Source organism: Phyllostomus discolor, chromosome 2, assembly GCF_004126475.2.
Source record: "Phyllostomus discolor isolate MPI-MPIP mPhyDis1 chromosome 2, mPhyDis1.pri.v3, whole genome shotgun sequence".
NCBI classification, from domain to species: domain Eukaryota; kingdom Metazoa; phylum Chordata; class Mammalia; order Chiroptera; family Phyllostomidae; genus Phyllostomus; species Phyllostomus discolor.
This window is the reverse complement of record NC_040904.2, coordinates 167709330-167723346: the sequence shown is the minus strand read 5'-3', so window position 1 is coordinate 167723346 and position 14017 is coordinate 167709330. Positions and strand designations below refer to the sequence as shown.

Genomic DNA, 14017 nt, shown 5'->3' with positions numbered 1-14017 from the left:
CAGCCAAAACCTAAGTGCCTAGCAAAGACAGGAAGACGGGTTGTTTAGGAAATTAATATGGGGGCACCATGTCAGGAAAGGACTTGGAAGAGAGAAACTGAAGACTGAGGTGGCAGGGCCGGTGTGGGGTGGGGGAGGGTCAGCAAGAGGCCTTGACTGAGCCTGGGAAAGGCAGTGGGAAGAGGAAGTCAGGCTTTCCACAGTCCACTGGAGCTGCCTGAGAGCACAGGCACCTCCATGAACTATCACAGCTGTGTCTCTCCTCCCCCTTTTATCAATTCCTGCCCTCCTCCCCCTTTTAGTTAGGGGAAAGACCAGACTGGTCAAATTTTACTCTAGGTGACTAGTGGGGGTGAGTGTGAACTGCAAGAAAGCAGGAAAACATAAGAAGTGCAGAGGCAGGTGACAAAACAGTCTGGATGGTGCTGGGAAAGCTGCAGAGGCCAAGCAACCCCCAAGCAGTAGGCTCAAAGCTCTGCAAGGTGACTCCCATGGAGGAAAAATAAAGCCTTTGGGCTGTGCTCAAGGCCTGCAAAGTGGTTCCCTCTCCTTGTCCCCGAGAAGCCCCAGAGCTGGAAGGCCATGTCAGTGGGTCAGAGGCTGGTGGGTTTCCCCATGTCAGCTGTCCATGTTTTCTCCCACACAATTTCTTATTCTATATGCTTGATAACCTGCCAGATGCCCAACCTCTTCACCTTCCAAAGTGAATGTGTCTGATGGACCCAGGTCCTGCTGAACCCCATCTGTGTGCACCTCTGCCGGCTCCCCGCAAATCACCAATTATTGTGAATTTGCTTAGGGGATCAATTTGCAGTCACTACCACCACCTCAGGCTCCAGACTCAGCAGTCTAAATGTCTAAGGGTTTATGTTTCAGGAGGGGCAGTGAGGGGGCTCACACATGGCTGCACGACTTCCCCCAGAGCTGTCTCATGTCCCCACTCTGTTGCAGCCTTTTTTTACCAGGATTGAAGAGCTGAGAATGGGGGGTACAATAAAGGACCGAGAGGAAATCAGTGACACAGCCAATACATCCTTTATTCAACGGACAGGGACCATAAAAAGTGTATTACAGATCCCTAAGGGTATAGACAAAGGTACCCCGTAGGGTATCCTGTGGGAAGTTCAAGTCCATCAGAGGAAAATAAGTTAGACAATTGCTAGAAACCTGGCAGGCACAGAACAGTTGGGCGGGATGGCAAGTGGGCATATTATACCCCCCCCTCCCCACAGCTTCCTGGAAAAGAGCACCTTGGCGCAGTGTCAGGAGGCATGGCAGGAAAGCAGTGGCAGGGAGGGCTAGGCTGAGGGACATGCCGAGTATAGTAACCGTGGTCACAATTTCCCAGGCTTGGAACAGCCAGTGCCTGGCACATAGTTAGCCCTCAAGAAATGGCTTGTAGAATTGGGACTAGTTTTCAGGAGCCACAAGAGGCAGGAAAGGACTGAATATATCAAAATAGTGATAAATAGCCACTTTGGAAGCTACATTAAGGGAAGAAGAGCCTGTAGGGAATGAAGTAAAGGGCCTGAATAGGACAATACCAGCAGCCATGGCCAAGTCTGGATATGAGAGAGAGAGAGAGAGAGAGAGAGAGAGAGAGAGAGAGAGAGAGAGAGAGAGAGAGAGAGAGAATGGTGAGATGGCAGTCGAGCTGGTCTAGCCAAGGATTTGAGAAAGGAAAGTGGGAAGTACAGGGAATGGACCCTGCTTAGTAGGCTTAAGGCTGACCAAAAAGAAACCAGACAAGAGAGAGGAACTGTGATAGAAGGAGGATTGGGAAGAACAAACACCTTCAGGTGTTTCCCAAACAAACAAACAAAACAAAATACCAAACCAAACCAATCAAACTGAAAAAGAGAAGTAAGAGCTAAGAGTGGAGGAAAAGCTCCTCTTATTGGGAAAGTGGATGTGGTGACAGGGAGGGACAGAGGGAGAGAGCCTGAGGTCTGGGGCTGAAGAAAGCAGTAGCCACGCTTTTCTGCCTTAGGAGAGAGGGGCTGACCACCTCTCCCAAAGAGACTTAGGTTCACTGTAACGTTTTGGCATTGAGGATCTCACAGGGGTGGTGGGTTCGCAACTTTTGTTTCAACCTCTCTTGGGTGTGCCTGAGGAGCTGGAGGAGGTAACAATTCCTTCCTGAAGCCTGAATTGGAGAGAATCTTCAAAATAGGAGAATGCATTTTTGACATAGGTGCCATGGCTTAACTGGTTACAACGTCTACCTAGTCAAGAGTCTGAGTTCAAATCTCTCGAGTCACATCTCACTAAATAAGCCTGGTTCCCTCCTGTGTCCCAGGGGTTCCCTAATGCTCCTGCTGCCAAACCATGGTTAGAAATTCCTTGCACAGCAACTTATCGTTCTCCAGCGCACTGTTAGGTTGGAAAACTTGGGTTCTTAAGGGCTTGTAACCGTTGGCTTTACTCCCTACCCCTGAGCTAAATGCCCACCCTGCCTGCCTCCAGGGCAACTATTAGGCCTGCAAAAGGACCACATAACTAGCAAAGGAGGACCATTTCCTTGGGTGTCAGTTTTTTAGTTTTATGCTGGATTTCCCTTCTTTGATGTGTCTGCTCCTCTTTGTCCTTTCAGATTTCTGGACCCACAAATCCTCAGTCCCCATTTTAGAAGCTCCAGCTCCGATCAATCACAGCAGCTTGGTAGTTCCCCCACGGATTTCTGAAACTGGTGACAGAGCCAGTCCTTTCACTGGCTGAAGAGAGGGAAGACCTTAGGACTCAAGAGGAACAGAACCAAAAAGCAACTAGCCTAGACAGGTTGCAGAAAATCAATCTGATAACAGGTGTAAAGATCCCCTCTCTCCCCACTTGGAAAGGGTGAGGTACCACTGATTGAAATGGAATTTGAATCTCTAGGCCAGTGATTCTCAAACATTAGCATACTTGAGAGACCCAGGAAGGCAGGTCAAAAGACTGACTGTTGGGCTTCACCCTCAGAGTTTCTGATTCAATTTGTCTGGGGTAGAGCCTGAGAATTTGCATTTCTAAAATGGGTTCTCAGGTGATATTAATTCTGCTCGTCCAAAGACCACACATTTTGAGAGCCTGGGCCTAGTAGAGGACGCCATGGAAGAGAAATTTTGCCAGCTCAGGATCTCGAAGGGGTCTAAGGAAACAGACTTCACTTTTCTGTTATTGTCCAGCCCCACTCACCCCCATGCAAACAGAGATGGAAAGAATTCATCATCTGGCACCTGTGGTTCTGAGTCAGGGCTCACCTCGCCCTTGAGAGAAATAGAAAACAGTGACTTGATTGCAGGAGTGCTGGGAAGGGAAGGATTTTGTCCCAGATTATCACCCACATCTTCAGCTCCCTACAGGCATAATAACATAATTTTAACAGGGGAAAAGCTTTTTCTTCCACTTTGACTATCAGAACTAGCACTTAAAATGTAGACAGATCTGTGTAAAGCTAGCACTTTGGGTCACATTCTCCTGTTTAAGGGATTTTTTATAGAGATACTTTGATGGGATGAAAAGAAGATACTTGGGCCCTGAATAGAGCAGAGGCTCCACAAAGGGGAGAAAGGCGACAGGTTCCTTATATGGGATTTCTCTATTTCCCATTTTGCCCAGAGAGAACACAGAGACATTTTTTATTTAAAGTAATTAGGATGGACATGTGGCAGAGGGAGTTGGGAGAAAGATGAGAGTTTGAGGCTGAATCCCTGTAGGAAAATCATTCAAATCTATTCACCCATGATGGCTGTTGTGTATTTTATTTTTTATCCAAGGGAAGTGGTGTTGGATCGAGGTAGAGAAGACAGTGGTACACCAGGAATGCCCTAAAGGGATGCCCCTTCTGTAGAAGGCCCTTGTGCCTTCAGCTGTGCGCTGTGACAGCACCTACACCTAGGGGTTTCGCTTCCTGTCCTTAGAATTACTAAAACAGATCAAAGGCTGGAGGTTAACATCTGATTATTAAGAGGTGTGATCTGCGAGTATGGAGTCACCTCCTACAAAATTTTAAAACAAAGTTTGTGAGGAGCTGGTTTTGTCAGCATAACTTTAAAAAAAAAACATAAACTAGACTGTAAGCAATACCCTCTGGTCATTAAAGACCAGAACCTATCTTCTTTATACCATACTGCCTCTGGTAACATATTCGTTAAACTACTTGGTGACCCTTGCCTTGTAATTCTTGACACAAATACCTAATGACCATACTGGGTTGGGGCAACTCCCCTTCTTGGACCCAGCCTGCTAAATGTGTATGAAAAACTGAGTGAATTGCTAATGTTTTTTTTTTCTTTTTTCCAAAAACGAGTTCCTGATTTTTATCAGATTCTCACAGAGGTCTGTGATCCAAAACAAGTTCTGAACCATTGCTTAATAGAGCTGATTGGCATGAATGAATGAGGCATAGAGGGAGGGTAAAAGAAATGGCATAGTCCAGTTTTACCACTGGAATGCCATACTTTCCTATTCCTTGGGGCATCTCCTAACCCTAAAATGCTCCTGTCTCTGAGGACCTGGGACAAGGCTGCCCTGCAAAGGGTTGGCCATTTTGCTCTATTCATAGGAACATATACAAGAGAAGTGCATTCCAAAGACAGAAGATTGCTTTGGATGCAGAAGGATGGCAGGGACTGTGGTGATCAAGTCATAGCCATTCTAAGAAACCCATTCAGCAAAGTGACCCTATTTTTAGCTTCATTTGGGTCCAGGACTCTGAGGAGCTATGGTTCACCCTGTTTTTCCTAACCAAATTCCTATTAGACTAGATTGTTTCCATTCACTTCCTTCTTACCTCTCTGGCTAATTTCACCAACCATAGTTGAAAAATTAGTGTGTTGAGGAAAAACCAGAATCTAAGCGTTAAAGAGAAAATATCTACTTTCACCTTTGCTCCTCTCCCTCCCTAACTCCAAACTGCTAAGATAATTTTTAAATTATAAGATCAGTACTAATACATCATCAATAAAGAGGAACAACAACCAACTCACCAACTAACAGATGCTAGAATACTTATGCAAGTCCTGGAGTTAAGACTCTTAGTGTGTACACGTTCCCAGAATTGTGAGAAAAACCAAATGGAAAGCTCATTACCTCCTATCAGCTGAAAAGCTAAACCACAGCCATCTCTCCCAAAGTTCTGTTTCTGGGAAGATGAGATCTTCAAGAAAAACTCTGCCACCTTGTTGAGGCAATCAAGGTCAAACAAGAGTAATGACAACAACCTGTAAGCACTGTGATTCCTGTCCTAGTTTCCCAGCACTTAAAACAAGACCAAAAACAAACAAAACACACTAAGCACAGAGCTCTAGATGCATCTTGCTTGAAATCAACAAGAACAGCTCACCCCACCAAGGATGTTTCTTGCTGTCTCTACCCAAGCAAAAAGAACCTGTGGGCCAAAGATTCAGACCTAAACATATATATTCAGTTGTCTTGATCTCAGTGACATTCAAGAAGGCTTTATACTTCAACTCCCACAACATAAGCCATCACTTAACTTTTTCCATTAAGGTTCCCTTAAGCACTCTGCTTACTTCCTATCTTGAAACAAAATAAAAACCCTATACAATCCCCACTACCCTCAACACCAGAACAGAACACAACCCCTAGAAAATTTAGCCTTTACAGTTTGCACTTTGCATGCTCTCTTCGAAAACCCTGTACACAGATACACACACAGACACATAAAGACACAATCAAGAGAAGAGGAGACTGTCCCAGGGGATACAGTTTTTTTCTTCTGTGAGTCTGGATTACTTGGGGGTATGTAAGGTCCATCTCTTAGCATGGTAGTATGATCTCTCAGCTGGACATATGTGTGTGCAGGATAAAGGGAGTAGAAATAAGGGGTGAAAAGTTGTTTCTATTCTTCGGCAGGTGAGATGAGAGGTGTGGATGTATGTATATTTGGATGACTGAGGTGAGGGTGATGGACCCGCACAGGAATGAGATCTGCCCCTCGGCTTTCATTTGGATAACATATGGGGGCTCTTTCCTTATTACTCTAACCCAGTGTTCACTAGAGTGCTTCATGGAGTCACCAGTTCTGTGGGATGTAAGACAGAAAGAAAAATGAGGTCAAATACAGTTAGGAAACACTGCATTAAGAGGCTTAACAATTTGCTCTACTGCGTAAATTTTCAGAGCCTTTAATATGCCAACATGGTCTTTCTCTCTCTCCATATATACACACATATATAGACATATATATAAAGAGAATATAACAGTCACGATATACAATGGTGATACTCGAAATATTTAACAACTGGTATGGCACAGGCTCCAACCAATCAGAATGGACCTCAGCCATAAACACTGGTACCATTACCCTTGAGAAGGGCTCAGGCTGAATTTCAGCCCATGTTGTAAGCACTGTTTCCCAAAAGTTTTGCCCAAAGAACTATTTTATGTGGTATCTCACAGAACTGGTGAGAAATGCTCTCACCAATGCTGGAACCTCATCTTTAGGGGTAAGGCCAAGGATCCTGGCCACTGTGGACAGGAGAGGGGCAGCTCTGGCAGAGACTCCTGGTAGCACCAGCTGATAGATGTGAGCACAGCTATAGCAGAAACAGGTTTCAAAAGACAGATGTCCCTCTGTCCCAGCTGCTCCGGGGACTTTGTCCCTGGTGGGTCAGCAGGTGCCTGTCCAGGTGGTGTTTCCGGCCAAAGCTCTTCTCACAGCGAGGACACTGGAAGGGCTTTTCCCCAGTGTGGGTCAGCCAGTGTCTCACCAGGTGGTGCCGTCGGCCAAAGCTCTTCCCACACTCAGTGCACACGTGGCACTTTGGCACCGGTGGGGCACGCTGCCGCTTCCTAGCCCCAGGGCTCTCTCCAGCCTCTTGGCTTTTGCAGGATTTGCCTTCTGCATGCACTCTCTGGTGGCTGGCCAGATGGGAGTTGCATCGGAAATTCTTGCCACACTCAGAGCACCTGCTGGGCTTGTCATGTAGGTGGGTTTTCTGGTGTCGGATCAGGTGATGTCTTCGTCCAAAGCTCTTCTCACACTTGAGGCAGCTGTAGGGCCTCTCCCCAGTGTGAGTCTGCTGGTGCCTGGCAAGGTGGGAGCCCCACACAAACTGTTTCCCACATTGGGGACATGTGTGCGGTCTTAATAGGGAGTCCATCTCTGTGCTACTCAGAAGACTTGAGAAGCTATCTTCCTGAAGAAAAGGTGGGCCTAGGAGCATTCCTCTGGAGTTTCTGGGCATGGAATCCCAGCTCTCATCCTGCTCCGGGTTCCAGAGAACAGTATCTTCAGACACACTAGATAACATTCTGGGAGGTTCTGCTTCTAGTTCAGGGGTATCCCCCTCATGCTCACTTCCATCTCCTGTGGAGAAGGGGAAATACCGACCCCAAGAGGGGAGTCACCAGAGAGTACCTCAGGACCCATGTCATAGGTGAGGTTGGATGATGCTGTTAGGGTCTAAACCTCACCCAACAAGGGCTGAGAGAACAGATTTTAATGTTGCGCAAGACAGTGCAAGAGTTGTAGAAGTTAAAAGCCTAGGCTTAGGAAACAGGCTACCTCATTTTAAATCTCAGCTGTCCTACTTAATTTCTGTTAGTCTTCATTTCTTCTTCTGTAAAACGGAAATAATTATAAGATAGATAGCATAGTACCTGCACTTGGTAAACAGTAAATAAATGGTCTATGCTATTGTGATTATTTATTACTGTTATTTATTTACCACTTTATTTTACTATTAATCACCATCTTCCTGCCTAAGTATAAACGGAGAGAGTTTAGGAATGTGCTGCCACCGTTCTGGCCAGCTGGCCACCTGTCTGCAATACTAGAGACGCTGTGGAAGGCGTTTCTGCAATAGGTGGGAAGTTGAACAACAATGACACCAACAGTAACAACAATAACAGCTAATGTTTACTGCATGCTTATCATGTGTCTGCTGCTATTCTGCCATGTTGAGATATTTAAATCTCGCAATAGTTTACAGATGGGGAACCCAAACAGAGGTTAATTACTACTTTTCTATGGTCCCAAAGGTATGGTCCTGAATTCAAATCCACAAAGTTTGGCTCCAGAGCCTCCTGTCCATACCATACTGCTATGCTATTTTGCTTTTTGAAGAAAATGATCTCTAAACCTTTCAACTCTGTGACTCTCTGAGGCAGAGGAAGGACTAGAGGGACGTATAATGATGACATTCCAAGAGGGATGAGGGGCGAAGCCTGAGGGGCGAAGGCTGTGGCTGAAAGTCCACTCTGGGATCTTACCTGTGTATGTGACTCTCAGGATGTCCCTCTCTTCTAAATCCTGTGGGTCGGGGACCCATTGTTCTTCCCCTCCTTCTAGTTGAGAAAGCATGTCCAGCTTTGGAATTGGAAATCCTGTCCATGGGAAAGGGAAATAGGGATGTCAATTAGTACAACGGTAATTTTACATTTTTAGAAAAAAAAAAAAAAAGCCGTTTCCTATACTATTCCTTAGAACTCAGGATAAAAGAAGGCCAGATATAGGCCCTTCCCTCTTTTTCTCCTCCCATTTCTTAAGTCCTTCTTTTTTCTAGAAAATCACTCCCTCTTCCCCAATGTGTATGTTCTCTCCCATTTATATTTCAAATACTTCCAGCTCAGCTGACCTTTTTGGTCATAACTTCATTTAATTAGCTCCAATGCAGCTGGTCCCCCCATCCCCGCCCCCAGCACTCCCACCTTTCCCTAGACAGTTTCTGAGTTTCCAAGGACTCAGCTCCATCTCTTAGATGTCCTTCTCTCTGCTTTGTAAGAACCTGCCAATTCCCAAAGAAGAGCCTAAAATTCTTCGTAATTTAGCATTATTTTGCTGTTGTCTTTAAAAAATGATAGCTCACTTTCATTCTCTCTGGATTAGCCCTACTGTTCTTTCTCTGGTGAAAGGACAGATTGCCAGACAAGGAAAGAATGCTAGACAGACACTATCCAATAGCCCCGGAGCACATGGCTCCATCCTCCCACAGTATAATCTTTCAGAGGCTGGTGAAGGTCATTCTTACTTAGAGAGACCACTATCCCACAGTTTTCCTGCATGACATATTCTCCATAAAAGTCTGTCTGAGAAGGGTCCAGGCTCCGCCACTCCTCCTGAGAGAAGCACAGTGACACATCCTTGATGGTTACCAAGCCCTGAAACAAAATATACCATCATCTCTCACCAGCTATTCCTTAAGGAAAATGTGATCCAAATATAAAAGGCTGAGGAAGTGAAAGTGAGAGGAGATCTAGAAAAAGAATTGCCCAGACGTTCCTGGGTAGGGCACACAGTTTGGGGGAAGGGAAAATGAGGAGAGGGGTAAAGGTAATGGTCAGTCAGTGAGTGAGGACAGTGCCTCTAGAGAAGCTTCTCAAGTGGGACCAGAAGAAGTCAGACACTAGAAACTCGTTGCTCCCTCTGTTCAATGACAGGTGTCTGCCCAGGCTCTTCTCCATTATTATTTGCACTGAAGAAATGATGTGCTACCTCCTCCTTCCCCCACTTGACCATTCCTTTTCTATCAACACAAAAGATATAGATAAAACATTCTCCCCCATCCCTTAAGTTCTGCAGCAGCACAGTATGGTGTTTAGGAGTCCAGATTCTGGAGCCAAATGATTCCTAGCTCTGCTATTTATTAACATTATGGCCTTACACAAGTACCTTAATCTCTTCCTGTCCTTTTCCATAAATGTCCTACCATCCACCCAATCCTGTCTACTTAATGCTCTTCCAAGCTTCCTTCAAGTTCTCTTTTCCTAATCTTTAGAGATTTATTTTTTAAAGAATATTAATGAATTGTTCTAAAAATTCCCCTATGGAAAGCACAGCCATCTATTAAAAAAAACAAACCTAACTTTTAGGAATTCCCCTCTTCTTGTTATGCCTCCATTCATTTTTTTTAATTTATTTTTTATTTTTTTATTTTAATCATTGTTCAAATACAGTTTTCTCTCCATTCATTTTTTTAAGGGTATTATGAGGCCCTTGGAAAGGTACAGAATCTGTTCAGTGATAAGATGAACACACTATTAGTGACCATGTAAAATAATCAATCAGTGGGATGAGGTGAGGCTATAGAAAGGCAGTGGTGATGAGACCCTGGGAGAGGCAAAAGAAAGCACACAGCCCACCTGTGATCCGGCTGCAAGAAGTGCAGCTGCCATCTCCCAATCTCCGGTGCTCCCCTCCTGGGGAATGGCGGGAGCCCAGGGAGCCGACTGAGCTGGTGAGGGGAGGAAGGAACCATTAGAGGTGTACCATCCATCCTTTCCCAGTAAGAGCCTGGACCCCATTTTAGCAGGGCTTAAGGGTTGCAGTTTTTCCTATATCTATGCCCACTGGTAAAACTCAAATGCAGAAATATGGTAAAAGAGACCTTCACTCAAAATGTTCTGTAACTGTATTGAGCAGTTTTTAGTAGAGCTTTTCTATAATCCACTTCTACAAGACTAGCTGTGGTTTGAATTTATATTATATGAATGTAATTTTCTTCATGTAAAAAGCATCTTACTGGGTGTGTTCTCCACCAGTAATCAGTGCAGACTTCCTTAGTCTCCCATATTCAATACCACTAAGATGCTCTTGCAGCATACAGAGGGAGTGATTATGCAAGAAGCAGGAGCCCAGTTACATGGTTTGCAGAATCCAGGAGCTCCTTATGTTCCTATGACCAGAGTCAAGGAGAATGGACTAGTTCTGGTATTCATTATGTTGTTCAGTCTGCAGCAATTTGGGGATTTTAGATTCTACTCTTTGAATAGAGATTAGGAGGCTACTCTCAGCACCGTGCTTCCCATACACACACCCTCCAGGCTCTCACCCTTTTCCTGAAGGGACTGTGGCTCTTCTTCAAGGTCACAGCACAGGTGTTCCAGTGGCCCTGGTGCTGTTCTCCATAGCCCCTCTTCTTGGCTTCCCCTTTCCATGTGGGGCTCTGCTCCATCCAGCTGGACATGCATTGACTCCCATCCTGTCCCCAGGGCTGCTGTCTGTTCCGAAAGCATTTTTGCTGCGAACCCAAATTGTGACCTGGAACAAATTCATATTAGCTATTCCCATGAAAGTGGAAAGGGCTGATACTCCTAAGGGAGTTGGGAGAACAGCTGAGGGAAACTGAATAAGAGGAGCTTGATGGAAGATGAATTTAAAAAGCTTGATGTATTCCAATCAACGGAGCCTGAGCCAAGCTTCCTGGAGGAACTAAGAAGTAAGCAGGTGCTACAAAGCAAAATCACTAATGGTCATTTTGGTAACCTCATGGTAGAAATAGAATATCTCTAGAGGCTGGAAGAACTTCATTTAAAAAAAAAGAGAAAAGGAACAATCCTGGAGATGCAAAAGCTATCGATTCATTCCAGCCACTGAAAATACAGTAAAAGAGGCAACCTGGAAAAATGCAAGAAGGAATGCACAGAACACCCAACAAAAATGGATAAAATCACATAGATTTTCTGCTACAACTTCCATCCACATTGATTGATTTGGATGGAGTGATTGCTATGGATAGAAGTGCCAGCCAATGGGGTGTGTGTGTCAAGAGAACTTCTGTTTCTTCCTCGGAAGAAAAGGGTGGGAAATCTGGCCATTGGGGAAAAGTTAAAAACGATGGACAGTTTCGTCTTGTCTAAGGAAGAAGGCTGATGAATGACACTACCAATGAGTAAAAAGAAAAATGTTTTCTATCTTTGTGTAGATCTCTTCTTTTGACTACCAGAGGTTTAAGTTAGATGAAAAAGATTCTTAACAATAATCTGGCAGTGCACAGGACTGGGTTTATGAGCTCTTCATTCCTCTGGACATCTTAAAAGCAGCATAGGTCCCACCTGTGTTGTGATAAGAGCCTTGCTGCCTTATGGCAGACAAACAGTCTATGAGATGGCGCAGAGTCCCTTTCTCCTTGGCAGAACCTTGGTTAACTATTTTGGTTCACTCACATTCACCCAACAACAGCTGCAGGAACCCAGAAGCCCAGGATGGGTAATAACAGATATAAAGTTGTTCATTTTTCTTGGACAAAGAGGTAGATGGGAGCCCTAAGCTCAATGCACAGGAAGGGAACAAATTCCTCTTTCATCTCAGAAGTCCAAAGATGCCCCAGGGCCCCACGGGAGCATCCTGGACTGATTCCCAGTTTAGGGGGTTTCCTTCTCAGAGGCTTCTCATGAGAAAGTAAAATTCCCGATAAAGCAAGAAAGGGAAACTTCCATTTTGGTTCTATCCTCTTAATTCTGGACTCGTATTCGCTTCACTTTTAAAATAAAAGTCACCAATTCCCCCTCTTCACCAGAAGTCTTCCTTGTTCTCTAACTTCTTTCACAAATCCTCCTCAGGACTCTACCTGTAGCTAAATATCTGGACACCTGTCTCAAACCCATTTCTCCACATCCCCAGCAGCAGAGTCCCTCGATGGGAGGCCTGTCTCCGCAGAACCCACTGGGCCAGCTGTCAGCCTCTCCAGACAACTGACACAAAACCTGTGGAAGTGCTGGCAGAAAAAAATCTCAGCACAGGAGGGAGGGGTCGGTGCCTATCCCCAGACTGCATCTCCTAAGATGTTTGCTCTCTCAGAGCCAGCACCTGGGCAGTTAAGGTGTCAGCCCTAACCTGGTTTCTCTCCTGGTGGCAGGATGATCCCAGGCCTACTGGAATCGGGTTCTAGGGCTTTCTTATCCTCCTCTTCCTCACATATCTGGGAGGTGAGGAGCAAGCACCTGCAGAAGTTAGTTTTTGCAGCCAGTGCTGCAGGACAGAGAAAGGGCCATGGTATTGAAAGGAGTAGCCCAAGGGCACAGGGGCAGTGGCGCTCGGTCAGAGGAGCCTGGCCCCTGCCCCGGGTGGGGCGTGGGCCGGATGGACGCCTGCTGCGGAGTCGGGTTGCTTCTTCCCTCCTTCTTGTCACAGTGCCCTGGAAAGGGTCAGATTTCAGAGTATTCGAGACAGGCAGACTGGAGCGGGAGAAGTGGGGTCAGAAAACAGGTTTCCCGTGAACTGGGGCAAGAGCAAGTGAAGAGAAGGGGGCCACGGGGTAACCTGTGCGCGAGTGACAGCGGCGGAAACCACAGAGCTGGCAGCCACGACGGGGACGAGGCAGACCGAGCGACGGGGCGGGCAAAAATGTCAGTGGGGCCGACCCCAGGGAAAGGCTTCGACCTGGAGGCCGCGTCGGTTTTCCTCCGCGCCCTCACGGGCGACCCGGCCCCCACCCGCCGCCCCAGGAAGCGGGGCGTCCCTCCCTCCAGCCGGGACTCCCTCCTGCCCGTCCCCACTCACCCCGGTCGGCTTGGCCTACGGCCCGGTGCCTCCCTCCAGGGCTCCGCCTGCCCCTCCCCTCCGCCCTTCGCCGCGGCGGAGCCGGCTGCCGCGGAGCCAGCTACAGGCGGAGACGGCGGCCCGGCGGGCGCGGGCGGGGCGGGCACAGGAAATCCCCGCCCGCTTCCGGGGCTCGGCGGCTGCGGCGGCGCGGGCAGTGGGAGGGGGTCCCGGACTTCGGCGCCCGCTGCCGGCCGCCCGGGGACGCCACCCCAGGGTCGCCTCAGGCCCCGGTGCCACGGTCCTGGCCCGCCTTGGCCTCGGGCTCGCTCCCGCTCCCTGGCTGGCCATTTTCCGCCCAGGCCATTCGGTCTCCTGCGGGGTTCTTCGCACACGGGTTCATCGACTACCTCCATATTTCATAACCTCGTCATATGGCAGACAGTCGCTGTGAGAGCGATTTTGAGAGTTTGGAATTCCTCACGCAGCTTATCTTACAGGTTTCAAGATAACAAGGGTAGAGGGCTCGAGAGAGCACTGAGGAAAAGTCACTGACTCCTAATGCGGGTGGTCAGGGGGACTTCTCTGGGAGACCACAGGCCTTGCAGCTGCATTGTCCAATTTGCAGGAGCCACTAGCAAAGCACACGCGGCTGCTGAGCTCTCGATGTGTGTACTTCACGAACAATACGTAAAATAGCTAATAAGCAGTATTTTGTATGTATTGGGTTAAAACTTACTAAAATTAATTTTATGTACTTCTTTTAACTTTTTAATATGGCTACTAAAATGTTTAAATTTTATATATGTGGCT

At 46.8% G+C, this 14017-nt stretch overlaps 1 protein-coding gene across 2 annotated transcripts; it reads right to left on the bottom strand.

Annotated features, from left to right (window-relative positions):
* Positions 1–3613: 3613 nt before the first annotated feature.
* On the bottom strand, positions 3614–13356 carry ZNF641 (zinc finger protein 641). 2 transcript variants are annotated; one of them, XM_036019117.1, is made up of 7 exons: positions 13226–13294; positions 12560–12860; positions 10776–10984; positions 10087–10178; positions 8976–9105; positions 8218–8331; positions 3614–7312 (listed from the first exon to the last, which is right to left on the bottom strand). In XM_036019117.1, the coding sequence occupies exons 3-7, from the start codon at positions 10957–10959 to the stop codon at positions 6558–6560; spliced, it is 1275 nt and encodes a 424-aa protein (XP_035875010.1). In that variant the 5' UTR covers positions 10960–10984; positions 12560–12860; positions 13226–13294; the 3' UTR covers positions 3614–6557. The 2 variants fall into 2 exon arrangements, with proteins under 2 accessions (XP_035875010.1, XP_028388481.1); XM_028532680.2 differs by lacking the exon at positions 12560–12860 and having other exon boundaries at positions 13226–13356.
* Positions 13357–14017: the final 661 nt, after the last annotated feature.

Coding starts and splice junctions, on each gene's coding strand:
- ZNF641 (XM_028532680.2), bottom strand. CDS start 10,959: ATGCTTTCGGAACAGACAGCAGCCCTGGGGACAGGATGGGAGTCAATG. Junction 8,332..8,975: donor TGGGATAGTGGTCTCTCTAA/GTAAGAATGACC, acceptor TCCCATGGACAG/GATTTCCAATTCCAAAGCTG. Junction 7,313..8,217: donor CCTGAGAGTCACATACACAG/GTAAGATCCCAG, acceptor CCTTCTCCACAG/GAGATGGAAGTGAGCATGAG.